Source organism: Alligator mississippiensis, chromosome 6, assembly GCF_030867095.1.
Source record: "Alligator mississippiensis isolate rAllMis1 chromosome 6, rAllMis1, whole genome shotgun sequence".
NCBI lineage: Eukaryota > Metazoa > Chordata > Crocodylia > Alligatoridae > Alligator > Alligator mississippiensis.
The window spans coordinates 33,311,308-33,338,187 of NC_081829.1; the positions used below are offsets into that span (position 1 = coordinate 33,311,308).

The 26,880-nt window shown below is 39.6% G+C and overlaps 1 protein-coding gene across 12 annotated transcripts in view; it reads left to right on the top strand.

Moving 5' to 3' along the window:
• ZMIZ1 (zinc finger MIZ-type containing 1) overlaps window positions 1–26,880 on the top strand; it is a 518,414-nt gene that overhangs the window by 322,365 nt on the left and 169,169 nt on the right. For 11 of the 12 annotated variants that reach the window (XM_019497114.2, XM_019497113.2, XM_019497112.2 and 8 more), the window contains 2 exons: window positions 2,901–3,014; window positions 19,585–19,690. In XM_019497114.2, coding sequence (XP_019352659.1) covers window positions 2,901–3,014; window positions 19,585–19,690 — 220 coding nt within the window. Of the gene's footprint in view, window positions 1–2,900; window positions 3,015–19,584; window positions 19,691–26,880 lie in introns of those variants that run through there. The other variant, XM_059729766.1, reaches the window with a different exon arrangement.

Here is a 26,880-nt window from a genome sequence, read left to right on the forward strand (position 1 = left end):
CTATTTGTGTTTCAGTTCTGCCATTGTTTGGTAAATCTGCTCCTCAGATACCACCCATTTCTTGTTACTACAAAACCATCTAACAAAGAGCTGCCATAGGGTAAAGATTATTATAACACAGTCGAAAAGGTCACAAGCCTAAGAGCTTTGTCACACCCTGCTATGGGAGAAGACTTGTTTTCACTCATTGGTACTGGAGCTAATGTCTTTGGCTTACCTGGCAGGAGAATAAAGGCAGAGAGAACTGAAAGCCTTTAATATGAACAAAGTTTGGATATGGGACTAATTATTAAAGTATTGCCAACCCTAGATAGCCAAGAATGATGAGTCAAAAACCCTTTGCAAAATTATGAGATTATCTTAAAATAAAGAACATTTTAAAGATAATAACTTCTGGTTTCTTTTTAATTGTCTTTAGGAGTTTTAGCATTCCGGATCTCGTTTTCAGGCTTTTTTAAGCAAATCCAAGATCTAGGAGCTTCCGTTCCCCCCAAAGGAAATCGAGTTTCCTGCATACGCTCTAATTTTTAATAGTTGGGACTTTGGGTAAAACATCAAACATAATCAGAGCTGGCACTCTATAATTATATAGCAAGGCTGAGAGAATGTTTACGTGAAATTTAAAAGTATATATTTAGGAAAGGAAATAAGCAAATCTTCAGAATTAATAATAATTTTAAAAAACACTGTTGTGGTGTGGTATCTGAACATTTGCTGGCAGGGCAAAACAGTTTGAATCATCACTTTTCTGTCAAGTCTGCTGGATCTGCTGTGTTCATTAAGGTAGAATATTTTATGGCCTCTGTAATAAGAAATCTAACCAGCCACCAATAAGGAAAGAGGTTTTGGTTATTGATGCTGCTAATAGCAGGAAGAAAAATGAGAGATTGGGAGCATTTGTAAAGCCTTCATCTGGTCTCCAAAGCTGTGATTGTCTGCTACAAAATCCCTCAGTATGTAGTACCGTTTCAGTTCTCCTTTTCTGTCCATCAACTCCTTGTTAATCTCAACCTTCCAATCAAAATCTATAAAGCAAAGAGACAAAAGTTATTGGAAAGTTCACTTAACCCTGACTATTTGAAGATAGCAGGGGACAGGTAGTTTGCACCTGTTTTACCCTTTTGATGATTAGCAAAGGCCAGTATCATCCTCTGAAAATGGTAATTCTTAGATTTATATGTTAATTCTGGGAATGCCTGGCTGAGAATTTAACAACAGGCCTTCCAGCAGCATCTTCCTTGTGCATGTATTTTCTGGCACTAGTGAGAAACAGGAATTGTGAGGTTTGGGGGTTAATTTGTGTGTTTCTCTCCCTCCCTCCCCCCAGTTGCAGGTTTTTAAGGATACTGCAGAATGTGTGCCATTGCTTCTTGTCCCCAGGAAACCCGCAGGTTGGGTAGGGGAGGCTCAGGCCAGCAACTGTGCTGACCCCAGCAGCCTTACCTGGGGTCCTGGGGACCTCTGGGAGCTGCAGTTGTGGCACTCCTATAGCATGAAGCTTGGCTGGCAGCCAGAGTATTGCTCCAGCTGACCAGGGTCTGGGTTTGGGCAGTGCACACTGCTGCCACATGCACTGCTTTTTTTAGGCATGGGTTTTTTTTGGACCCTGGCATCACTTCGTACCTAGGTAGATATCTGAAAACTAAACTTCAATAATTTTCAAAGTTAAAACAAAGGCTTCTGCTTTGTGGCATGTTGAATTCTGACCCCCTCTTCCCTTGTTAAAATTTTGGGATGTCACATTTTTACCTTATCTGTTGTCATCCTGAAGCACTGCCTTCTACTAGTTTGCAACTTTTATCCCCACCACATTCAGTTACAGCTATACACATGTTTTAATAAATAACAGCAAACATTATCTCACCACATTCAATCAGCTCTTTGGTGTACATGATGTGAAATTGAAGACAGGAAGGTCTGCCCCGCAGTTGGCTGACAGAGGCTGAAATCTAGATATTCTGAGAGCACTGCTGGCTCTGTGTCCCCCTCTCCTAAAGTTGGAATTGAGCCCAAATCAAAGGTTAAATGCAGAATGAGATTAGGTCTGAAAATTCCCTGAGTTTGGGGCTAATCAATGTCAGTGTCCAATTTGAATCAGTTAACTCTAGGGGCAAGTCATGAAGTTGTAAAACAGGGGTGTCAAGTATATGACCTGTGGGCTGGATATGGCCTGCAGGACCACTGTATCTAGCCCAACAGGTTACCACCAGGCCACCACAATGTGGGGGTTGCAGCCAGAAGGAGGAGTCTGCCACAGAACCTGGGCTTTTGGGCATTGGTGGACGTGGCAGTCAGCAGCATAAGGATAAGCTAAGGCTGATACAGTCCCAATCATCATTCAGCTTCTTCACCCATTACCACTGAAGCGGCCCTGCCTCCTTGGCCAACAGCCCTGCTGTCACCATGGGCTGTACCATGGACAAGAACCAGAGCCAGAGCTGCCTCTGCCATGTACCCTATGCACTGCTGCCATGGTACGAGATACGTACCAGCAGTTCAAGCTGCAGTATAGAGCATATACCTCACAGTGGGAACTCGAGTTGCTGCTTCCCCTGTGTGCTTTGGACAGGAGTTGGAGCTCCAGCCTGCAAGGAGCCCCACGGTCTCCATCTGGCCCAGGGAAGGAAGGAAGTTTGACAGCTCTGTTCTAGATGATGGGATATGGAGTTTCACTTCAAATTAACACATATGAAACAAGGGTACAGTAACCAGCATACAGATGAGAGAGAAAACAGGTGGTTTGCTGTTCATTCCCCACATGACTACATATATTCCCACCAATTCCCAAAGCATATGTTTTTGAGTCACAATTTTGTTATCTTTGAAATAGTGTGATCCAGAGAGTTCATCTAGCAATTGTGATAATATATTTACCATGTCATTTAATCTCCTCTTTTCAGCACTTACAGAATCCTGCCAACTTCCATAATGCAGCTACAGAGCTCCTGGACTGGTGTGGAGATCCCAGAGCTTTCCAGAGACCTTTTGAGCAGAGCCTGATGGGCTGTTTGACGGTATGTCAGCTCTTTCTCTGATGGCATTTCTTCCTTTCCCAATTATACCATTTGTCAAAATTTGGTAAATGGCCTTTGAATTAAGGAACCATTGAGGTTTTTTATGTTACGTGGTTCCTTATTCTACAGATGTTAATATCTATTTATTTCTTCATGATTAATTTGACTTTATTTTAACATAAACAGAACTAGGTGATGCAAAGTGATCACTTGCTGGGAAGGGGGAATCACAGTTATTTGTCCTGCATCTCTGCATACAGGCACAGAATATATTTTCATTTTGGTTTTGTATTGCCAACAGGCAGTTCTTCCATAAAAAGGTGAATTAGGGAATAGGCTATGTGACTATTCCTCTGATGTAACCAGAGTATTGTTTTTCTTATGTACTTTAGATGAACTGTATTTCAGAGAAGTTTGTCATTTGCTGTATTCCATTGCAAACGTTGACTCTGGGTCAGATCTTGCCTTATGAATTAAGTGAGTCGTTTTGGCTCCAGTGAGACTCCTTTTCTATCTAGAGAAATTTGGCTGGTCCAACAGCAGCTCTGATACCAAATGCAGAAAGTTCATATCAGTGCACCCAAAGTATTAGTTCTTGTTTTAAAGAGAGATGTTTCTGATGCTCTCTGGATCAGGATCCAGTCCAAAATGCTCACCAGAGTCAAGAATTCTGAGGCAGTATACTCCACATCTGGTGGGGTTGTTTACAGTCTTTATTGCAGCTTTCATAACAATATAATAATAATAATGCATTAAACACCTAACACAAAGATGTATTCAAGGTATATTAAATAAAGAACCTACAAAGGAGCTATCAGGTTAAGGAACAATAAATGAAGAGATCACCTGTATAGCTTATAACAGCCTTCAGTGCAAGTGTTACCAGATGCTTGTTATCAAGGAAGAAAAATTGCATGGGTTGTTCATACAGTATATAATCAATGTACATCAAATAGCTTCTAAGAGCAAGATTCAGTTTTAGGACTCCAAATGTTAAGAAATGGCTCCATCTTAGTGTGTTCAAGTGCATAGCAGCCCTCTGATTTCTGTGCCAAAAAGATGGAATACTTCTAGTAATCTGTAAGGAGGTATGTATCAATTTTTCTCAATAGTAAAATTTCTTGAGAAATTTTCTCCACATACAGTAGACTCATAACCATGTTTAAGGTTTACGTTGTTTTCAGTTAACATCCTCAGTTATCAAACAATATGCATGAAATAATATGGCTGAAATTATATCATACATGTCTATACCTTTTTGTTGAATCTGACATGATAAACACTGTGTTTAACTTTCGATATTTGGGAAAATGAAACCAAATGAAGCTATGTATACAGCAAACAAACTGTATACAATATTCCTCCACTGAGCTCTGCCATTATAATCCTGACCTGCAACTTCCTCACCAGTCAAATCTTTTCTTTTCTGTAAAAACAGACCTGTAGTCATGCCTAAGTGTAAGGGGAAAATAAGGTCTAGACTGTCAGTGGTTCATTTTGCTCACAGAGTAGAAAGAGAAAAAATGCTCTGTGAAACATGGTGCTTTGGAAAGTTTAATATTGCATACATGGAGTTTCCTGAAACTAATCTGCTACATTTTTTAAGGGAGGGAGGGCGGGGCTTCCTTTGCTTAATATTGTCAGCATTTGAATGACCCATGTTGAATGACCCTTTGATTTCTGCTCACCCCAAAGAGATGAACTGGGCAGAATAAGATCCTACCTTTTTATATTGTTCTTACATACAAGAGCATTTTCTGCAAATACCACAGCAGCACACTTACACTGTAATCTCTAGATTTGCCTAATGGAAACAAAAAGAAACTTACTGAGTTTTAAAAAATACATTGAATTTGCACAGTAGAGCAAAATTACTTGCACACACAATTGCAAGCTTATTATTTCTGTCCCCTCAGCGACGTAAAAGGGTTTTGTCTTGTTTTTCAGTATGTTTATAATTTCCTAGGCCCACATTTTCCAGTCAAGATCAAATGCACCTCATCACATGTGCTGGAAATATGCCCATTTTTTATGCTTCCTAAGTGGGATGTGGGTGTGTCTTCCTCATATATAAAAAAATCTTTCTTTCTGAGCATACTCAAAAGTGATTTTTTTTTCAGGATTTTGATTTTTCCTTTCCTAATCTTTGCATTGAGGACCAAGATTGTTTATTTAATCACTTTAAAAGAGGGCTTTATACAGTCTTTTCAGTTTGTCAGACAAAATAGTAGTAAGATCAGACATGGGACATTTCAACCCCTAAGAAGAGTTTCTCAGGATGTTCCATCCCTGTAACTCTAAGTGAAAACATAATTTATAGCGACATTTGTAGTGAAATGTCATAAGCAAATTTAATATGTGCTTAGCAGCTTGACACATCCTATAGTATTAAGAAGCAGTTTGGCTTAAGTTTGGCATTACTTACTAATTTTCTTACTTAGTTGTGATGATTACACCATGGTTTCCAAAGACTAAGGCCCCCTCTACACATTACAGGTATTGCACAATTAACTGGGTGCCTGCTTCTTGCGGATGCAGAGGGAGCCCAGGATTGGGCTCTTCCTGCACTGGAAATAAGGCACAGTTAGATCTAATGTGTGATCCCACATTCATGTTTCCTGCTAGGCATGTGTGGCATGGCAGGAGGCACAACTGTATAAATCATACATTAGATCAAATCATGTCTTTACCTGCACATGTAGAGGGGGCCTGAAAGAGGTGTAAAAAGCCTGTTGCAGCAGGATTATTAACTGTTTTATTTGTCCAATCCTTAAAATGACCTTTGAAAACAAATTACTTTGGAACTTCATTACTTTTGGGATATAAATTAAAAAGCACTTAGCTTCTGCCATCATTATAACATTTGAATTACACGATTCCTAAGAGCTAACCTTCAATAAATGACCCAGGAGCTTCTACAAAATATGAGAAATGCTTGCTTGTAAAGGCTTGTCCTCTTCAGTATGTAGATAATTTTTTTCTCTTCTCAGCTTCTCACACAACCCCCAGTCCTGCTTTCCAGCAATAAAGAATGTTACAATGCTAACCTATAGGAACATATCCAAATGTTTCCAGCATGCAAATTACATGAAATTGTAACATAGAGAGATGTTTTATGCTCTGGGATAATATTCAGTCCACACTGAGGAGTATCCAAATCCCCAAGTATGTAAAGAATGCAGACAAAGGGCAGGCTTTCTCCCAAATGTGCAGATCATCCATTCACAAAGTACAAAGTTAAGAAATGTGAGATGCAAGAACAGGTTTTCAGCACAGACCTCTGTACTGTTATGAAGAATCAGTCAAGTGTATTTGGCAGATCTGCATGGATAGCAGTTTTATTCTCTGTCTGGGTCAAGTTAAGTCTATAATATTTTTTTCTGGAAGTAACAAATTAGAGTGAATCCTACCCTTAAAAAAGACAAATTGCCTTTAAATTTTTAAACTGTGATTTTGGATCCAGGCCTACCTTCTGCCTGACTCTAGACTAATACAGCTAACTTTCTTTATCTTTTTCTATCCAAACAGTGGCTCTTGGAAATTAATATGTTGGTGCTACTCAGGAGCTTCTTGCATATGTTTGCAGTTATATCTCCTTAACTTAATAACAAAACCAAATTTTTATTTTACTGCCCGGAACCCAAAATAACTGCATATCATTGTTTTGTGTGTCCTCACCAAAGTTGCCAGCTTTGATTGAAGAATTTCTGTTGTTGATGATGACATATGAGCCTCTGTGTCATGATTTTGAGGTCTTATATTTGTAGTGTTAGCAGTTATAGAATATTATTATGACGTAAACTGCATGAATCAGATATATCCAGAGTATGTGAAGAACTTCAAAGCATAACTTTCACAGTATCACTTTTTTCATAGCAACTGTATTTAGAGTAATAGATTTGACTTTGTACATTCTCTGCCCTTGATATAAACAAGTTAAAATTGTTTCTATATGACCCAGTGAAATTATAAAGGGGTAACAGATGTGACTTTTCCCCTTTTTAGAGTAAGCTCAGTATTTTTCACAAAACCAATAAAGTTTTCAGGAAAATTAGACAAGTTTTTATTTGACCTAAAATGGGGTATGTTTCGCTTTTAAAATATCTTTTACTCATTAAGTGAGACTTTCTACTGGGATTCTTCCCTTAAAAAGGAAAATAAAATTAGCCAAAGAGTACTACTGGTTTGCTGAAATAGTGCTAGTTTCACAGTAATTCTAGAACTCATGGTGAATAAGTACTGAAATAAGAAAGCAATATAATTTTATAGGGAAAGTCATTTAAATAGATAAATAAAATGCAAGTAGATGAAGGAAGTTCTTGAATATAGTCCAGAGAGATTCCACAGGAAGTAAGTGGAAATGTACATAAAATTTTAATACAATATGAGTTTTCTCTTAGAAAGGACATGCGTGTTTCTCTTCTGATTTGCAAAGTAAAACTAGATGTTGTCTAAGTTCCTTTTCCATGATGGTTACTTTGCAAATTAGGTTTTGCAGGCCTAAATTCTGACCAGGAATGAAACTGGATCTGTACATTCCTGAAGTATCAGTTTGATATGGTATTCCTCCTCATGTAACATTACATCTTACTTAGTGTTGAATTAAAGGCTAGGGACAGATATTACATATAAACTGATTTAAGTGATCAGAAGCTGGTTTAAACCTGTAACAGAACAGACGTTCAGTGCGCATAAACCAGTTTGAAAATGGCTGAAACCAGTTTGAGATGAACCTTGTTGAATGTAATATGAGACTTAACTGTTTTGGGTGAAACTGGTTTATGCAATGTCTGTCCCAGATCCCTCGCTAGTTTACGATAAACCAGACTCCCCCAGCATCCCAGCAGGACTGGCTCTTCTCCTCTGCTCCCTGGCTGCAGCCCTGGCAAAGACTTCAGGCTGCTTCCCACTCTTCTCCTCACCACTCCCTGCTAAGCAGGAATTCCCCCCTCCCCTCTGCTCCCTTGCTGGAGCTCAGGCAGAGACTGCAGGCATCTGTCTGGCTTCTCCCAGCTAAGCAGGGATTATTCTCCCCGCCCCTCTGCCTTACACCTCTCAGCATTAGCTAGCAGACCACATGCTGGCTACATGCTGTGGGAGACAACAAAGGCAGGCAGGCTTTTTGGAGCTAATCAACAGGTAGCTTCTTCCTTGGAAGAGCTGTTTAAGAAGAGCTTGAACTAATGGAGAGAGTCTTTGTTTTCTTAATGGGTTAATAAACACTGTGCTAGGGGTGATAAATATTCCCTGCTGGGCTGCTTGAGGGGAGGAGGAGGGGTGGGGGGAATGGGACATCAGAGCATCCTGCCCAGGCTTGGCCATGTCTCCACTCAGCTCAGCTCAGCTCTGTGAAAGTGAAGGGAAGGGAGGGCTGCTCGAGTGCCCCCCCCTCCCCCCCCAGCTTCTAGCCTGAGCCACTGCAGGCATGTACCTGAATTACTTCAGTCCAGAAGGGATGTCTATGTGGTTACAAACCGGTGCCAGGTTAGACTAACCTGCAAAGATTGAATCAATTCAGGCTCAGGTTTTTTGAATGTTTGTCCCTAGCCAAGGTGATTAAAACAGCTGCCAGCTTCCAGTCCAGCAGTGCCTGTATTTTATTGCTGAGTGAACTGTTTTCTGAGTATAGCCTGGGAAGTTTGTAAAGCACTATGGAGTAAAAAGATGTTTCATAAACATGATGTTATATTATGACAGTTAAAACATTTTGCTCTATAAACTTAATTACTTACTCAGAGAACGCTGTATATATAACTTATGATCCTTCCAAAGACCAACAGTAAAAAATAATTTGGGTGATGATATCAAGTAGAACTTAAATCCAAATTGGTTGGCAAAATGTTCATGTCCCTCTTTGCCTATTCCTACCTCCACCTTAATCCTATTCCATTATTCTGCCATTGCCAAGCATTCTGTTAAATTAGTGGTATTATTTGGAGGCATTGCCAACTAATGTACTGCAGGGGAGACAGTGTTCTGGCAATAATGAAAAGAGGGTTAAACTGAGACCACTGAAAAGATCCATGCATGTGCCTTCAGCTGCTTTTAGTTGGGAACAACAAACCATTATATTGCACTCTTCTATCTCCTTTTATATGAGAACTTGCAGTGATTTTTATGGTCATTTAGGTCATACAGCGTGCATGCAGGGTAGGTATTTATGAGAGATGCTCACAGTTGCAAGCAGTGCCCTCTGGTATGGAACATTGCAGCTGCTTTACAATTTACTCCCTGCATCTGATTCAAACTTCAAGAGAAATTTAGGTAGGCAGAATGTAATTACCAATTTTGTCTTGAGCCTAAAGCACTGGGATAATTGCAGCTTCTCTTATCAAATGTGCTGTGGGTTCTCTGACTGCAAGTAGTCAGGACCCCTGTTTTTGATCTCCTTAGAAGGACAGTGCTTCCTAGGCTACCTTGCCTCCAAAACACAATGTTCAAAAATTAAAAAATAATTAAAAATGAATTAGGGGAAGAAATCCTCCCTGTGAGTCACAACACATCTTCTTTCAATGTCTAGATAGGCAAGGGACAGAAATTACACATAAGCCGGTATAAGTGATCAGAAACCAGTTCAAATCTATAACATAACAACTTCAGTGCACATAAACCACTTTCAAAATGGCTGAAACCAGCTTAAGATAAATCTGGATGGATGTAGCATCAGACTTAACTGATTTAGGTTAAATTAGTTTATTGAACTTCTGTCCCAGATCCCCTCCAGATTCAAGTTAACTCACAGTCCCCCAGGATGTTTTGCACCTCCCTGCAAATTCCCCCTCAAAGGGTGGGCAGGCTAGCCTTGGCCCAAGCAGTTTGCTCCACCCGAGGAGGAAGATGTGCTGTAGCACTCTCTGGCCTAGGCCACTGCAGACATGTGGCTGCATTTCTGGAATCAAAAGTGAATGTCTGTTCACTTGTTTATCAGTTCGGTCTATACAGTTTAGACTAACCAGATTGAATTGACTGAAGACTGAATTGATTCAGCCTCAGGCTTTTTGACTGTCTGTACTTAGCCTTGGAGTCTTTCTATCCAGTGTGGGTCTGTCTCAACTCTAATTAGTTGCTGTGCTCTTGTGGAGTATCAGAAAAAGTTAGATATAAAATGCTTTCATATCCCTAGTTAGTACTATATCTGAAATTCCAGAAGTACATTGATCTTTTCTATAACCTGAAGTCTATATTGCCACTCTGCATATTCAAATGATATGTAATACCCAAATGACAAATGGTTATATTAAAACGTCCAAAATTGATGCTTCAGTTCTCCTGACAGTAGTTGTAGTGTCGTGCAGGCCCAGTCTTTTTTAACAACAGAAGATTTCCTTCTGAGTGCCATTTCTCCTTGAAGAATCCTTGAAGTAAGGCTCTTGAGATTTTTTCAGATCATTTGAAAAAACAGGAAAGCTGTTGTCAGTTTCATGATATGGAAATCCATTTTAGCTCATCAAACATGTAATTAAAATTTTTAATTAAAAAGGGACAAGAACTGTACATTTGGATGAGGTCAAGCTTCCAAAACAGGATGCCTCAGATGGCAGAAACAACAAAGTTGGGCAAATGTGTTCATAAGGTATCTTCTACTAAATTGACTTTATGCCTGGCTGGACTCATTCTCATTAATACAGGGAAGTATGCAAGTGAAAATCAATGTGTGACATTTCAAAAATCAGATTAGGATCAAGATTGCAATAATTTCAGATGGGAAAGACTCAGATCATCACATCTGTATCCAGGAAAGGAAAAAGATTTAGCTGCCCAGTAGAGCCTTGAAGACAGCATATACCTCTGTGCTCAAGGCTTTCATGACAACTATTCAACATGAGGGAATTCTGATTCTGTCCTGTTTCCTTCTACTTACTAAGCAAGTGCTTTTTTATGTTTTACATGGTGAACAGTGTTCATGCTACATTCAAGACCTTTCTTCAGGCTGTGCATCATGGCTACCATTCTTGCATCCTACAATAAATTCTACAAAGATTCCCACATTCATCCAATGCTACCCTATAGCCAGCTGCTAGGATTACTCTTTGACATGCAGATTCCATATTAGGTACACTGTTTCAGGTCTTGTTTGTCCTGCTGTGCCACATCTACATTTGGGGTTTTCACTGTAGTAGCTAGACCAGTGAAAATTAGCTGAGTGAGTGTACAGTATTACTCCCTTGTGACAGCTGGTGCCACTTGCTTGTCAGTACAGTTAGTGAGATGGAAGGCTCAGCAGTATAAATCCCATCTTCTCCTGACACTTCTGTTTTACTATGGTATTCTCAAAGCTGACTTTAAGCTTGAATTATGATGTTTGACTTGGTTTTCTCTTTCATATATATGGTTTTTAATCTGAGAACTTTTTTTCAGTATTCCAACTACCAGTGAAACATTTGAGCATCTATAGGGTTAGTTTGTATCTTCTGTAGTCTGTTGCCACCTGTATGATAACACCAAACTTTAACGAGCACATCTGGCAATCTACACAAGAGAAGCTACTGCGGTACATACATACTGTGGGAGAAAATGGAGTATTATCCGTGGTGCTAGGTGTATGTCGGTGCCAGATTTCTCCTAAGTTGAACATGCAGTTTGCTTGCTTCTTTCTGTGTATCACCGCAACTTTCAAGGGTATAAGGATATATTATGCAAAGTCTAATGCATGTAAATTGAGGAGAAAATTAAAGAGCAGGACATGCCAGAGGAACAAGGGCAAGGGGGAAGGCCAGTATAAAGACGGGGGAAGTGGGGGTAGGAAGGGGAGCTACCTGGTTCAGTTCTGTCTACCTATATAAGGTTTTGAATGCAGATGATTCAATATTTCAAATGAATATAGTGCCATTTCTCCCAAAGTATCCCAGAGCATATATAAACTTCACTATCAATATGCAGCACTGAACACCCTGAATAACAATGAGCATAAAGATGCTGTAGACCTCACTTTTATTGGCTTTTCAAAATGATATCCTGATATCCCTAAAATAATTTTATTTCTTATTTACATTTAGTTATCAAAAACACTTGGGATTTTACTGTTTGACACATTGTTTGACATATGTCCCCATTTATCTCTTGTGCATCTCTTGTTCTCCTTGTACAGTGACCTGCATTTCATCCAGATCCCCATTCACAGTCAAAGTTTGTCATAACTTGTCAGATTATTGCAGTGAGTTGATTATCCGGTTTAATAATCAGTGAAATTCTTGCCTTCAGTGCTTGGGAGGAAATTCAGAGGGTGGAGCTGGGTAATTAGATGTCCCTCCCTTCCCTAACTAATTTATTTGTTTGCCAGAATCATGAGGAGGATAGAATTGAGGGGGAAAGGAAGGCAGTGTTCCACTTTGCTTTGCCCAGCTCCACTACCCTAGGTGGAGCAGATTAAAGAGCAGTCTGGATGCAGAACAAATATTTCACAGTACTAAAAATCATTGCTGTAAAGATCCCAGTTTTTGATGTTTGAAAACGAGGTCTTTATCCACCTGGTGGGAAGGAAGGAAATTTCAACTAACCCCTGCTTTAAGGATAAGGGATGTCTGGGTTCTTTTGTGTTCTTACATAGCAGATAGGGCTTCTGTCCTTAAAGTCCAATGCAAAAGACTAGTAAATGGTATCTCATTTACTTGCTTCTACTGTCTAAATTGTTGAGGACACTGTTCTGTGATTTGAATCTGTGAACCTAGTCAAACCAGGGCTTAGATCACAAAGGGTATCACTCCTTCCCTTCATTTTCTTTCCAAAGCAAATCTCTATTCACATTGCAAAAATCCTCAGTTTCCTTCTTGTTTATCTGATCTATGTCTGCTACTATAGAGGGGGAAAAATTACCATCTATATTGCAGAATTCTAATTACAAAATTTCTGCTGTAGTCTTCAAACTGTATTCAGATAATTTCAAGTGCACACAAGTGGCTGAACACAGAGAAGTCTGAACTAGCAATCAGTTGGCATTTTTAGTTTTTGAGCAGCCTGCAAATTGAATTGAAAAAATTCATTCTGATGCCAGCAGGGGGGGTGCTCTTGACTGCTGTCAGTTAAGAGATTCATTGAAAGTGCAACATAATGGGAAGGGAGTTTTGTAATAAGCAGTCATAAAGCTCTCTTGATTAACAGGCCTGTTAGGTTAAGAGGTACATTGTTCCAGTACTTCATGGTGTGATGACAAGAAGGGCAGGGAGTGGTGCTCACTACAGCAAGTTATGCTCTTACCCTTACAAAAAAAGGAGGGGGAAAAAAACAAAATAGGGGGAAGGAAAAGCAGTGCTGCAGTTAAAATCAGTACCAGGAGTAGAAGTTGATAGCATTTCTTTACTTGCTTTTTACTAGTTTCCTAAATCCAACCCTAATCATTTTTTGCTTGTTACTGATGCCCACGAGATTCCAGCCCTGCAGGAACCCTGTTGAACTGAATCACAGTGACTGAATATGGTGTTTCAGTCATGAACGCTATATTGTGTAGGTTAAAGGTTTCAGAGGCCTGTAGTCAGTTCAGTCTGTCTGTTGGCATGATGCTTGCATGAAAACAGGGTACATGCTTCCCCTAAGAAAGGTTGCTTCAAATTGTTGCATATCTAAATTAAAATAAAAGCTATACATTAATCTTTACTTCATATAGGAAATTGTTTGTTCCAAATGCTGCTATAAAATTACATAGAAAAATATTGTATGCAGCCCTTGGCCTGGCCAGGTAGCCTGCTTATACTTCCATGAAGGAAAATCACATGCAGCTTCTGGCCATGGAATAATTATGTCCTTTCTAAAAGATGGGTTTCATTTATCTCTTTTTTATAACTTAAATTCCCAGGCCAAGCAACAAATGCACTTTCAAGATTATAAAATTGTATTGGGTTTGAACATGATGGTGAGCAATTTAGTAAGCTGACACAATGCTGAACATGAATTAGCAGTCAGTATAAATTGCACCTGGCATTTGTGGATCATGACTGAACTGTGCTCAGTTAACTGGAATGACACGAGTCTCAATTCATGCTGATCCAAACTGAGCAGAGTTGCGGTCAGCATTGTGTTAGGTAACACAGATCTGTTACACAGTTACATTCAATCACAAAATAAATTTTGGAACGTAGACAAAAGACAAGCCAAATGCTCTGAGATACAGGCTGAAATTGCTTTGGGTTGAACCAGTTAGCAAACTGGCAAAGGTACAAGGTTTGAGCCCTGGGCCAGCATTTGCCAAACCTGATTGGCAGTCTCAGACCAACCAGCTGTAGCCCCTGACATCAGTTGTCCTTGCTGGTGGCAGTGAGTAGTAGGAGATTGGATGGCAAGAGAAATGACAGCTGCAGTAGGGAGACACCTACTTTCTCTTGCTGCTACTGCTGTCCAGGTTTCTCAGGATGGTCTCTAGTCTGGTGATCTCTTTTAATTTGGCACCCAGGGCTGGTGTCCCATTCACACATCCTGTTGGCTGGTACTCTCAATCCTAGAAATATAGGACTGGAAGAGACCTCAAGTGATCATTAGGCCATGCCACCCATCAAGTATCAGATCTCCTTGATTGACATTTGTCTACCTTGTTCATAAAACCAGTGCAGGTTTCAGTTGTCTTCTTGGGTAACCTGTTCTATTGCTTAATTATTGTCATGGCTAGACATTTTTTTCTGATTTCTAGCTTTAATCTCTGTTGCTGCAAATCAAGCTGGTAAATTCTTGTTCAACTCCCACTGGTCATAGGAACGCTTATTCACTGTCTTGTGTATAACAAATTTTCCAGTTTAGCACTTTTATCATCTTCCCTCAGTCTTCTCTTTCCCAGACTAAACAAACACAGTTCCTTCAGCTTTTCCTAGTAGGTCATGTTTTCTAAACTTACTATTCTTGTTGCTGTCCTCTGATAGCATCTCCATTTTGCCTACATCTTTCTTAAAGTCTAGTGTCCAAAAACAGATGCAGCACTCTGGCTATGGCTCCATGATGCTGAGCAAAACAGAATAATTGCCTTTTTGATCTCACAAATGATACACCTATCAATATAATCCCATAAAAGATTTGCTTTTGTTGCTGCAGCGTCATATTGATGACTCATATTCAGTTTGTGGTCCACAATAACCCTTAGATTTTTTTTTTTTTGCAGTATTCCTTCCCAGCCAATTAATCTCCATATTTGTGCAGTTTTACAACCAGTTGTAACCTACTTCCTGCTAATTTTGTCTAAGCAATATTTCTCTAGTCATTATGAGAATGTCAAATGGGACAGTGTCAGAAGGCTTGCTAGAGTCAAGGTCTATCATATTCTCTGCTTCCCTCCTATTCACTAGACCAGTTACCCTGTCAAGGAAGAAAATTAGATTGGTCTGACATGATTAGTTCTTGACAGATCCATGTTGGCTGTTTCTTATCACCTTATTATCCTATAGCAGCTCACAAATTGATTGTTTAATAAAATGTTCCAGTATCTTTCTGGGTATCGAAGTTAGACTGACTCGCTTGTAATTCCCCAGATCTTCCTTTCCCCCCTTTGGCTCTCTTGGGGCCTCACTCATCTTTTGTGATTTTTTTTTTAAAGATAATATCTGATGGTTTAGGGATTACATCAGCTACTTTCTAAGTACTCTAAGATAAATTTCATTGGGCCCTACTAGCTTGGACACACCTAATTTATTTAAATATGACTTAATCTTTTTGTTCCCTATTCTTGCCTGTGTTCCTACTTCTTTTAAGGTTTGCATCTTGTTCCCCAAAATCTTACTGTCCATTTGAAAAATAAAAGAAGTTTCCAGCTCTTCTGGTTACAAAGGAACCTTTCAAAACATGGAGTGAAAACAATGTAGCAGTCTGAATTTTTAGGCGGTCTGAAACAGTCTTTGAAAGAGGTGTGTCTTACTCTATTCAGCTTTCATTTTAAAAATAAAAATTCTGCCTAGCTGTTAGAGTTGCAAAGAAAACCATTAGAAATTGAACCACATGTAGTGAATGCAGTTGTCAAAGAGCCTAGAACTGAAAGATATGAGCTGCCTCTACTCATGTTAACTCAGATGCCCACTGAAAAGGGGTGTGAACATGGCCTATTGAAGTTAGAAGAGTCCATGAGAACATCAGAGCCCCACTCAAAAGGGAGCCAATCTTGCAGAACCCAGCACAGGATTTACTTTCAGAGGCAGCTTGGGTGATTGCTCTACTGAGTACAGTTGGTTGAATAATGTTTCAATGGCCACGTAGACAAAAAAAAGGAATGACTAGTTTTCCATTACTTAGATTTTTGTAGGGAAAAGTGTTCCAATTGTGTTTTCATTAAAAAGAACCTGAGAAAAATGCAGCATGTCTTACAAATAAAATGGTTTTTCTGTTTGCTTTCCTTATATTTCTTATGGAGAAGAAAAATATTTCCTGACTTATTCTGTTCTTTAGATTCCTCTTACTTATGTATTTGCCTGTGTACCCATTTTTTAGTTTGTGCCCATGTAGGTTTATGTGATTTATCCAGGTCTGCAGAGAAATAAGAATTGTCAGAGGTGAACTAGAGACCTAGAATTGCTGGACTCTGCTGCTATTTTCAGAATATGCCAAATTGTAAAATGATATTTCCTGTAATTGGTAGAAAATTAAATATATAAAACTCACTGCAAATAATGAGAGCATAACAGATTGTACCCTGGGTGGTCTTAAGATTTAATCTGTCCCTGACTTTCTGCTCTTCCTAATAAAAACACAATAATCATAGACGGTTTTTCAACTATCAGGGTTCCATGCTTGTCTATATTTCCTGAATTATCATTGAGAACTTGTTTCATAATTAGCATGATGCTGGTTCAGAATGTTTACCTGGCCTCTGGCCAGCAGCACCTCAGTGTCTATAACTTCATGCTTTAAAAAGAACTGACTGTACAAGTATACCATGCATTTTGTAGTAGTTTTTATTGATGCGTAGATGTATCTGCTTTCATTCCTATCCAGTTTCAAAAAACCAATCTTGCAGATAATCTGACAAAGCCAAAGGCGGGGGTGAGGGGGGGAGCACTTCCAGTGCTTATCAAAGTGAAGAGAGCAGTGGGCTAAAGTGAGCTCTAGTATAATGTAAAAGTACATGAGGTCTAAATGTGTTTAAATTATGTTTGCACACTTGCAGGACATCGCTCTCAGAAGCCTTTAGCAAGATTAAGAAAGAGCTTTTTGTTTGCTTTCTTCAGTGCTCTCTCTTGATATGCACCTGATGTGATATAGATGGGTGAACAGACTTGTACCTGGGTTCTGGTAATATTCAAAGCAGAACTCAGTACAGATATTTGGATCCCCAAATATCAGTGCCCTCTGACAGAATAGCGTTGTGCTTCCCCCATGAAGGGGCTTAGTCTTCCCACTGCTCCCATATCATGAAATATCTGGTTGTTAGGCTAATATATGTAAAGATTTTTGCAAGCACTTAATTTTATGCAGGCAGGTCATCCAGTGTATATTTTTTTTGTAAGATAGACCCAAGACCCTTAACTTAGACAATATATTAAGAACTGTACTATTACATACCGGGTCTTGAAGATTATTAACTGAGGTGGTAATATTTCATGATTTATCAGAAATAATAAGGCATTTTCTCTTAAATGTTTTACTCTTCCTATTGAAAAAGCACTTTATAAATTTTAATTGTACAGTTATGGAGGTTATAATTTGGCTGGTGCAGTGATATCACCTGTGCTTATTACCCCATATAAAATATTATTTTCTATGAAGATCTCTGATTGTCAGTTTGGGGACTGGAAAGAAGGGATTTGGAAATCTTAGTTTCCAAATTAACTGGAACAACAGCAACTATAATCTTTTCATAAACCACAGTGTTTTCTATAGCAGTTCTCTCTTAAAGAAATCTGATTCTCTGTTGTTAATTAGAAAAAGTAGATAATGGAAAACAGTTTTGAATAATAAGATTCATGTGATAGTGCTGACTAGGTAACACACAATGGTACATTTCATTACCATTTATAGGTTATTGTGTATCTTAGTTTCTAACTCTGTTCTATACCATTGCTTTTTTTTGAGAGCCAGTGCTGGACACAGATAATTGCACACTAATGTGTACTGTCTTTAATTTAGCAAGGGGCTTTCAGACTGAGAAAAGACTGGAAAGAGAATTTTTATTTCTCGTAAACTATTTACAGCAGACTCTCTCAGCACCTAGGAAATTGGACTCCATTTCTGCCTGGGGTCTTTGGGCATTGTATCAATACAAAATAATAACAATCATATAAAAATACCTAGTTTGTATAGGCAGTACTCAAATTCTTCATATCAAAATCTGAATCCGAAGTCTTTCTACATCATCAGATGTCACTCCAGGGCACTATGAAAACCCTGCTGTCCCTGTCTGTCATGCTACTTTACAGAATGGTTCTCTTGCTGATTCTCTATTTTAACTTCTTTGTGAGCACAAAATATGGGCCTATCAATTAATCTCCCAACATGGAGGGCCAGTAGGCTGCTTCTCCTCACATCCCTAGCTTTTACACTGTCCAACCTGAATAGCTTTACTAAGAGTTAAATTCCTACTGGCATGGCTCTCTATCCCTAGAAAAGGTCAAAAGGTCTCCTGTGAATATTTGAGATATGTTTGGATAATATCTGAATTTTATGTAACCTATTTTTATAGAGTCCTTCTATCTTGCAAATATCTCAAAGTACTTCCCAGAAATGCAACCATCCTTGGCAAGGGAAATAGCAGTTTAGCAGGCCATAGTATGTTGCATACAAGTGACATGGCAGAATATTTTATTTAGGGACAGCAGGAAAATACTATTAAGGATAGTGCCATGGTATAGTTAGTGTCTGTGCAGTGGAGGAAGACTCAAATGTAATAAAACCTGTCATGCTTATTTTACATAGAAGTTCCTTTAATAGTTTTTAAAAAAGAAGCTTTGCTTCCCTGTCTTTCAAGGGGGGACACACAGGCCTTTTCTGAAAAACCATTAAGTAAGCAAACCAGCATAACAGACTAAAAGTGCAGATTTCTGTGTGTGGTTTTAAACCCCTTCAAGAACAAACCCTATTCCCTATGAGTGTGCCAGTAGTAGGCACAGTTGTTTAGCAGTTGTGCTGATAAGCCAGTTAATATACATTTGCAAACATGAATGATTGATGCCTCTTGAGACTGGGAGGGCACCATTTGTCGACGGTGGCAAGCAGGGACTGCCTGCAGACGCCGGCAGCAGTGTCAGCGGCGGAGGGGTGATGAGCAGCAAGCAAGGATCTCTTGCAGATGCCAGTGGGGGTGTCAGCAGCGGCAAGCAGAGACTGCCAGCAGACACTGGTGGTGGTGTTGGTGGCACAAGCAGGGACCGCCTGCAGACACCGGTGGTGGTGTCAGTGGTGATGAGCAGGGACCGCCCGCAGATGCCAGCAGCAATGTTGGCAATGATGGGGGGCAAGTGGTGAGATGCTGGCGGTGTTGTCGACGGTGAGGGGGACGGGGAGTAGAAGGCGAGCAGCGACTGCTTGCAGAAGCTGGCGGCTGCTTCAGTGGCAGCCAGTCTTGGTGGGAGAGGGTGCACATCCCCCCCATGCGCCTCCTGCGCATTGCCTATGTTTGCAAGAATCTCAAAGTAACCTATACTGAAGCCTTTTCTCTTTCCCTTTGCAGGTTGTTAGTCGAGTGGCAGCACAGCAAGGATTTGACTTGGATCTTGGCTACAGGCTACTGGCAGTGTGTGCAGCCAACAGGGATAAATTCACTCCCAAATCAGCTGGTAGGAAAATCCTTTTTCTGTTTGATTGGTTCTTTGAGTGTCAAAAGTTAAACAAATAGAATTATTTACCATCTTGCTCCCCTTGATGAGGAAAGGCTTTGTCTTGGTTCTTCATATTCTACCATTCCACTGGACGTGCTGGCCTGAACTGGGATACCGGACTTTGGGAGCTTCTTCATTTTTCCCATTCTGTGCTGCAAGGTCTTTAATGTTCTGTAACCTCAGGATGATAAAAAATCAAAAAGGGAACTCACATACCACACTTCCTCCATTTGTGTCAACAGTTATGTCCCTCTCGTTGCTTTTCCATCATATGCCAATTTGTTTATCCCTTTCCAGTTCATTTGAGAATCATAGCTATATCTATTAATGACTTCCTGATGTTTTGGGGCAAATGTCTGCATAAAGAAGTACTACATGTTCTGGGTATCATTGTCATTAGGTTTAGAATTTTATACCAGGAATAGCTAGAAATACCACCAGTATTACAACAAGGAGCCACTATTCCAGCAGTCTGGAAAAACAGTCTCATTTTGCTACCATTGTACTACAGCATGGCACCATAGTAATAATTGACTGTTAAAATGTTGCTATTGTTTTCTCTGTTTGAGGAAAAAGCCATTGTTTTGCATCCATGTGCCTTGCATAATGACAATTATTTATGATGCTTTATTTTTATTTGCCTTTTCAGTCAACAAATGTCAATATAATGCACATTAGTTAGGAAGGTGAGTAGATGAGATAATTATTCTTTTCAAGATAAGACATGGATTGCCTTCCTGGTTAGTACTGGCTGCCATGCCACTGACTTTTGTAACAGGGGAAAATGTTACCTCCTATCAGGACAAGAATTCTTACAGTTATCTGGTTGAGCACTAGAGTTATTTTTGCCACACCTTACTCTTTGATTTCAAATCACTGTTAGACTTGTGGTTAACTTACTTGTCTTTTTAGACAAGGAGGCTCCTTACTCAGGGGGCCTCACCTCTTATGTCATACCATTGACTTTACAGATTTCCTTTTTTCATGGTACAGGATTATTACTTCTGCTAGATGTCTAATAAATTGACAATCATTTTCTTTCCTCCAAGCATCTCCATTAAATCATTATTGGTTCTCAAAATATTCTATCCACTTTGTGAGGCAGATCCCTCTTTTGTGAATTCATGCTGATTATCTCCAGTGCTAGCTAATTCTCCTTGGTTGATTAGTCTTCTCAATGGCTTCTCTAATTTTGATGTCCATGTATTCATGCATTAAGATGAGACCATACAACTCTGTTTTCAAATACTTTAAGAACATACCTTTTGAAGGTTCCTATATCATCTTCGTCTGAAGTAGATCTTTTCAGGGTGCTTCTGGAGGGAAGGTTGTCAGATGTTTTCATTTCTTAATCTGGTATAGTATTGATGGCTTCCAGTTATTTATCCCTTCCAGGCAAATGTAATGTCTGTGCCTATATCTGCCTTCTCTCATGCATTTTCCTGGCAAACCCATAAAGGTCCTACTGTCTCTGTCATTAACTGTTCCTACTTTTATGTATTCTTTAATTCAAGTGCTAAATGCTTCGTTTCACATGTACTGCTGCCATACCTTACCTTGTGCACACCTGTGTTTCTCCAGTATTTTTTACTTATTTTTGTCCATCAACAGTGACTTTTGAAAATTGCTTCTGCTGTTTAACTTGCTCAAATAAATGCATAACTAGGGACATATGTTAATATATTTGTGAAAAGTCACATAAGTAGACACACAGACTTCGTTATTATATTCACATAGCAGATGCTACCACAGTCAGTGGTGAGACTGGAAGATCAGAAGGCTGAGTTATACAGGGAGATTCAGTCTTAATCAGGCAGATTCTTCTGACCAGAGGGCTTTATAGTAACTTCCAAATATTACCATTGCTTTATGGTCTGTTTATCCAGAATGATTCTGCTCCCTCGTGCAGTTTTCTCTAAGAAATGATGGTAGTTATTTTTGACACTTACAAGCTTTCTCTCCTTCAAGATTTTCTCTTTTTGTTTCCTTCAAAATACTCTACATTCTCATTATTTATAGCTCCTTCCATGATTGACTTACTATGTCAGTTTTCTTGCACATGTAGTTCTGAATAACATTTTCTTTCTCACACCTGTTGCATTTGGATAGGGTGCTTTCAAAACTTTTCTGCTCCTGAAGAATGATTATCTATAATCCTGACTAGGGTTTTTGTTAACAAAAAAATCTGTAATAGCGTTGGAGGGGTGCTCCTCCTCCTTCAGACTTATTATTTATATACTTATGCAACAGTTTGAACTAATTTTGATAAGTATCACTTTAATACTGATACAGGGACAGACTTCTAGAGATGTTGTTAATTTGCATGGTAGTGAGCACCATTTTGAGATGCAAGGTAAACAATGTCCTGTTCTGGAAAAGTAATTGATAGCTGCTGCAAACTTATTTCCATAACATAATTTGTAGATCACTTGGCCTGAAGTGAATACATCTCTTCTTGGTTTTGTGTAAAAGCCCCAAAATATGGTGGGATGCAGTGTTTTTAGGTGACAAGTTTTATCAAATATATTGCCTAGTTGTTGCTTCTGTGTTTGAGTACCAAGTCATTAATAAGCTCAATTGTTTCCCTAAAAAAAACCCTTGTTCTTATTAATAATATTTTCTTACCTACAGACTACATGCTAGTTAAAGTGTCTTCTATGAATTTTTCCAAATGGAATTATATTTAGAAAAGTGACTGTTAAATTAGTTACTGAATTAATTACCCAACAGACTTGCTCCTTATGTATCCTCAAGCTATACTGGCTATTTTAGTAAACATTAGAGCTGTGCAAAGCTTCGGTCCCTGATTAATTCGGCAGAGATTCAGCCCAATTCAGTGGCCAAACCTCTGAATCTGAATTGAATCAGAGGACCCTTTAATCTCTCCGAATCAAATTGGAATCCTCCGAATTCATTTGGAGAGGTTCAGAAAGATTCAAAGATTCAGACGTACACACAGCTTTAAATGTTTTTTCTACATACCTCTAGGTAGCAGGTGGCTCGTGAATGCTGCAATGCTGGGGCTCATGGAGCATCCCACAGAAGTGTGGGGAGCTCCCCAGTGCACTTGGCAGCAGACCTGGAAGTGAACCAGAAGCACTTCTGGTTCACTTCAGAGTCCACTGGAGAGCATGCTGGGCCCCCCGCACCCTCCCACCTGACTTGGTGACTTGTGCCTTCTGTGTCTGGGGGGGCACCCGGGGTCCCCCATGGTCAATTGCTGAGCTGGGGAGGGGGAGGCCTGCACACTCCCCCGCGGACTTGGAAGAGTGGACCGGAAGTACTTCCAGTCAACTTCTGGGCTCACCGCCAAACATGTGGAGGGCCCACCCTCCCCTGCCCCCACATTCCTGTGGGATGCTTCATCTGCTGCAGCATCGCAGCATTCACAAACCACGTTGATACCTTGACGTACATAAAAAAAGCTTTTAAAGCTGTGTCTGTGTCCAAATCGCTGATTCAGAGTCTTCAGATTCAGATTCAGCCAAATTGAATCAGGGACAGAGATCCAAATCAATGAATTGAATAGCTGTCCCTGATTCGGGCTGAATCTGAATCAAATAAGGCCTGCATCGCACACCCCTAGTAAACATTTCTTGTCAATATTGTTGGTTCTAAAGTGCTCGAATACCCATGAAAGATCAAGATGTACTACTCCTGTATCGGTAACCAAATTGTTTGGTAAATTCTAATTGTAGAATCTTTGTTGCCAGTGATGAGGTAAGAGACAAAAGAATATTGCTTCATTTTCAGTTCCTTGGACTTAGTTTGAAGGATTGATAGCAAAAACCTTTTAGTTTTAACAAATTTAGTTTGGACATAACTGAGCCACTAAATAAGATACATTAGAAGAGCCATTCTATGGAGGCAGGCATTTTCTGACTATAACTAAACAGACAAATATTTTATTTATAAACCAGTATCACAACAGCCAAGATCTGTTTTTTTATTGTCATGCAGATTTTGAACTTTTATCTTCTTACATTTCTGTTTTGCGTTCCTGTTTATTTTGTGAGTTTTTCACCATTTGTTGCAATTGCTTTGTGAAAGTTAAAGATGCTCATGCTGGCACATTCTGTCAGTTAGGAAAGTATTTCTGTTCATTTACATTTACCACCTTTCTACATGGTGAGACTCCAGATTTCAGTGAAAAGCATAAGTTTTTTAGAGTGAACTTGTTGCATGGAAATTCTTTACAACCCATCTTGATCGATCCAGTTGTTCTAACAAAAATGGCCATATTTGTAACTCAGCACTATGTTTAAGAAAAGGTAAATCACTGTTAAACATTTACTCTTCAGTAAAGTTTTAAAGGAGAATCTCAAAGCACCTCCAACAATCTACTGTAGTAGATTTAATAGATGTGCAAATTAGGTTATTTTAAGAGTCTAGCTATCCTGCTACGTATCAATAGCTCCCTTCAACATTGATAGAGAGAGGCAAAATAAGTAAATGCTCTAAACCCAAAATCTTTAAAACATTTGTGAAATCATAGGAGAACAAAGCTTTGGACAACTCAGTGGTATGCATAGTGCAGTCAGCTGAAAAGTTGGAAAGACCCACTAGAAAAACTGCAAAAATATTGTGCTCCACAAGACCTGCCAAATCCTTGTTACTATCTTCGATCCTTCCATAAAAGGCAAAAATCTATGTGACTTCAGTGGGACCAGGATCTTACTCATGGTATACAAATGAGGCTTTGTGCATACTTCAGTCCCAGAATTCATGAGATACACACATTCTCTCCCTCTCTTTCTCACTCTTGCTCGCTCTTATGGAAGTGAAAATAATTTATGCTAGCATTAAGATCACATAAGATCAGGGTTTGAACTGACGCAACATGATTGGGAAACTTTGATGAGGTGTTATTTGGAAACTGATGCTGTGGCTGTCCGTGCTATAGCAGTTCTATAGATAAAAAGAAAATTCATTCTCCAGGGCTGTCATTTTTACAAATGCTAAATTTACTTCAGAGAAGTCCTGTCTTCCTACCCCAGTCCAAAAGAGAGCCTTCTATTAAGTTGTCAGTAAGACAATATACATTTAGAAATAAGAGGATGTTAGCTAGAAGCATCTAGATCATTTCCTTGGAACAAGAAATGTTCTGCAGATAGGCAAACTGCTTTCAGAGGGGAAAAAAATGATATTTTGCTCACTTCCCAAGCTTTCTGGAGGTATGAACTGGTCCAGATTGGTGGTGTACAGCTTTCCCTTCCCTCTCCAAGCTCTATGTGTACTATTTCTTTCCTGTCAGTACTGTTCCTTTCCTATAACTTTGTAGTTTGGGTCTTGTCAGATTCAGTTCCCCCTGGCTAGGAGCAAAAATTACACATAAACAGGTATAAATAATGAAAAACCAGTTCAAATCTGTAACACAGCAAAAGTCCAGTAAAAATAAACTACTTTCAAAATGGCTGAAACTGGTTTAAGATAAACCTGGATGGATGTAGTATCAGACTTAACTGATATAATAGGTTAAGTCAGTTTATTGAACCTCTGTCCCAGATCGCTTCCAGATTCAAGTTAATTCACAATTCCCCAGTATCCCAGGATGCTTTGCACCTCTCCTACAAACCCTCCCCCACACTTGCAGGGTGGGCAGGCTAGCCTTGGCCCAAGCTGTCTGTTCCAGCTGAGCATGGAGGCATGCTCTAGTGCCCCCTGGCTTGGGCCACTGCAGGGATGTGGCTGCATTTCTGGAATCAACAGTGAATATCTGTTCATGTTCTTATCAATTCAATCTACACCACGTAGACTAACCTGCAAAGATTGAATCAATACAGACAGTCAAAAAGCCTGAGGCTGAACTTAGCCCTTTTATACATGTGAGTGGTACTTGAGTGTCCAAGTGTTTTAATGTACTCTTCCTTCAGTCCCTGATGAACCATTAATGCAGATCATAAGTGGGTCCTCCTTCTCCTTGCTCCTTTTTTGTGGCTTAGTCTTAGGGCTTGTTACAAAAGTTGATGTATCATTGCATTTTGAGGGACTTAAACTCTCTGGCATAGAATCATATTTAGATGTCTAAATGCCATTCAGGGTATGGACATTGATAACAATTGTATTATGATCCAAGCTGTTATGACGCAGCTTTTATGTCTGCATTAGAGCTGTGTGAAGCTTCGGTCCCCGATTTGATTTGGAGGAGATTTGGCCCGATACAGTGGCTGAATCTCCAAATCCAAATTGAATCGGAGGACCCTTTAATCTCTCCAAATCGAATTGGAACCCTCTGAATTGATTTGGAGAGATTTGGAAAGATTAGGAGATTTGGACATAGACGCAGCTTTAAATTTTTTTTGGCATACCTCAAGGTACCAGGCAGCTTGTGAATGCTGTAATTCTGGGGCATGTGGAATGTCCCACAGAAGTGCGGGGGGCTCCCCAGCACCCTTGGCATGAGACCCAGAAGTAGACCAGGAGCACTTCCGGTCCATGTCTGGGTCCAGTGGGGAGTGCACATCCCTGTGGGATGCTCCATCTGCCCCAGCATCACAGCATTCATAATCTGTGCCGGTATCTTGAGGTACATAGAAAAAACTTCTAGAGCTGTGTCTATGTCCAAATTGCTGATTCTCTGAATCAGCATCAAATCTTCAGATTTGGATTTGGCCGAATCAAATCAGGGACAGTGATCTGAATCAACGAATTGAATCATTGTCCCTGATTCGGGCTGAATCCGAATTGAATTGGGTTCTCTTTGCACACCACTAGTCTGCATGCTGCTCTGGGGATACATTATAGGAAAACTATTACAACTTCAACTCTGTTTAATCAGGGTTAAATTTAAAGCAATTTGGCATACTTGGATCCCTACAGGAACATGCAGACATAGCTGTTATATCACAGTAGCTGCTATGCACTCAGGAGCCGTAGTTTACTCCCTGTTTTAAAGCAATTAAGAGTTATGCCTATCCAAAGCTGTAGACAATAGGCAGAATAGGATTTGGACTACTGTGTTTGAATACCCCAATTTACCATGGTACTGTGCTATAGTAGTAACTGTCAGCTGGAGTTAACAGGACTAGACATTCTCAAGTGCAGAGACCAACATGTACAGATCTTCAGACCTTTTAGACGTGTGTCTGAAATCAGAAGGAAAATGAAACAACAGTTTAGAGGAGCAGAGAGTAGCATTCATTTGATGT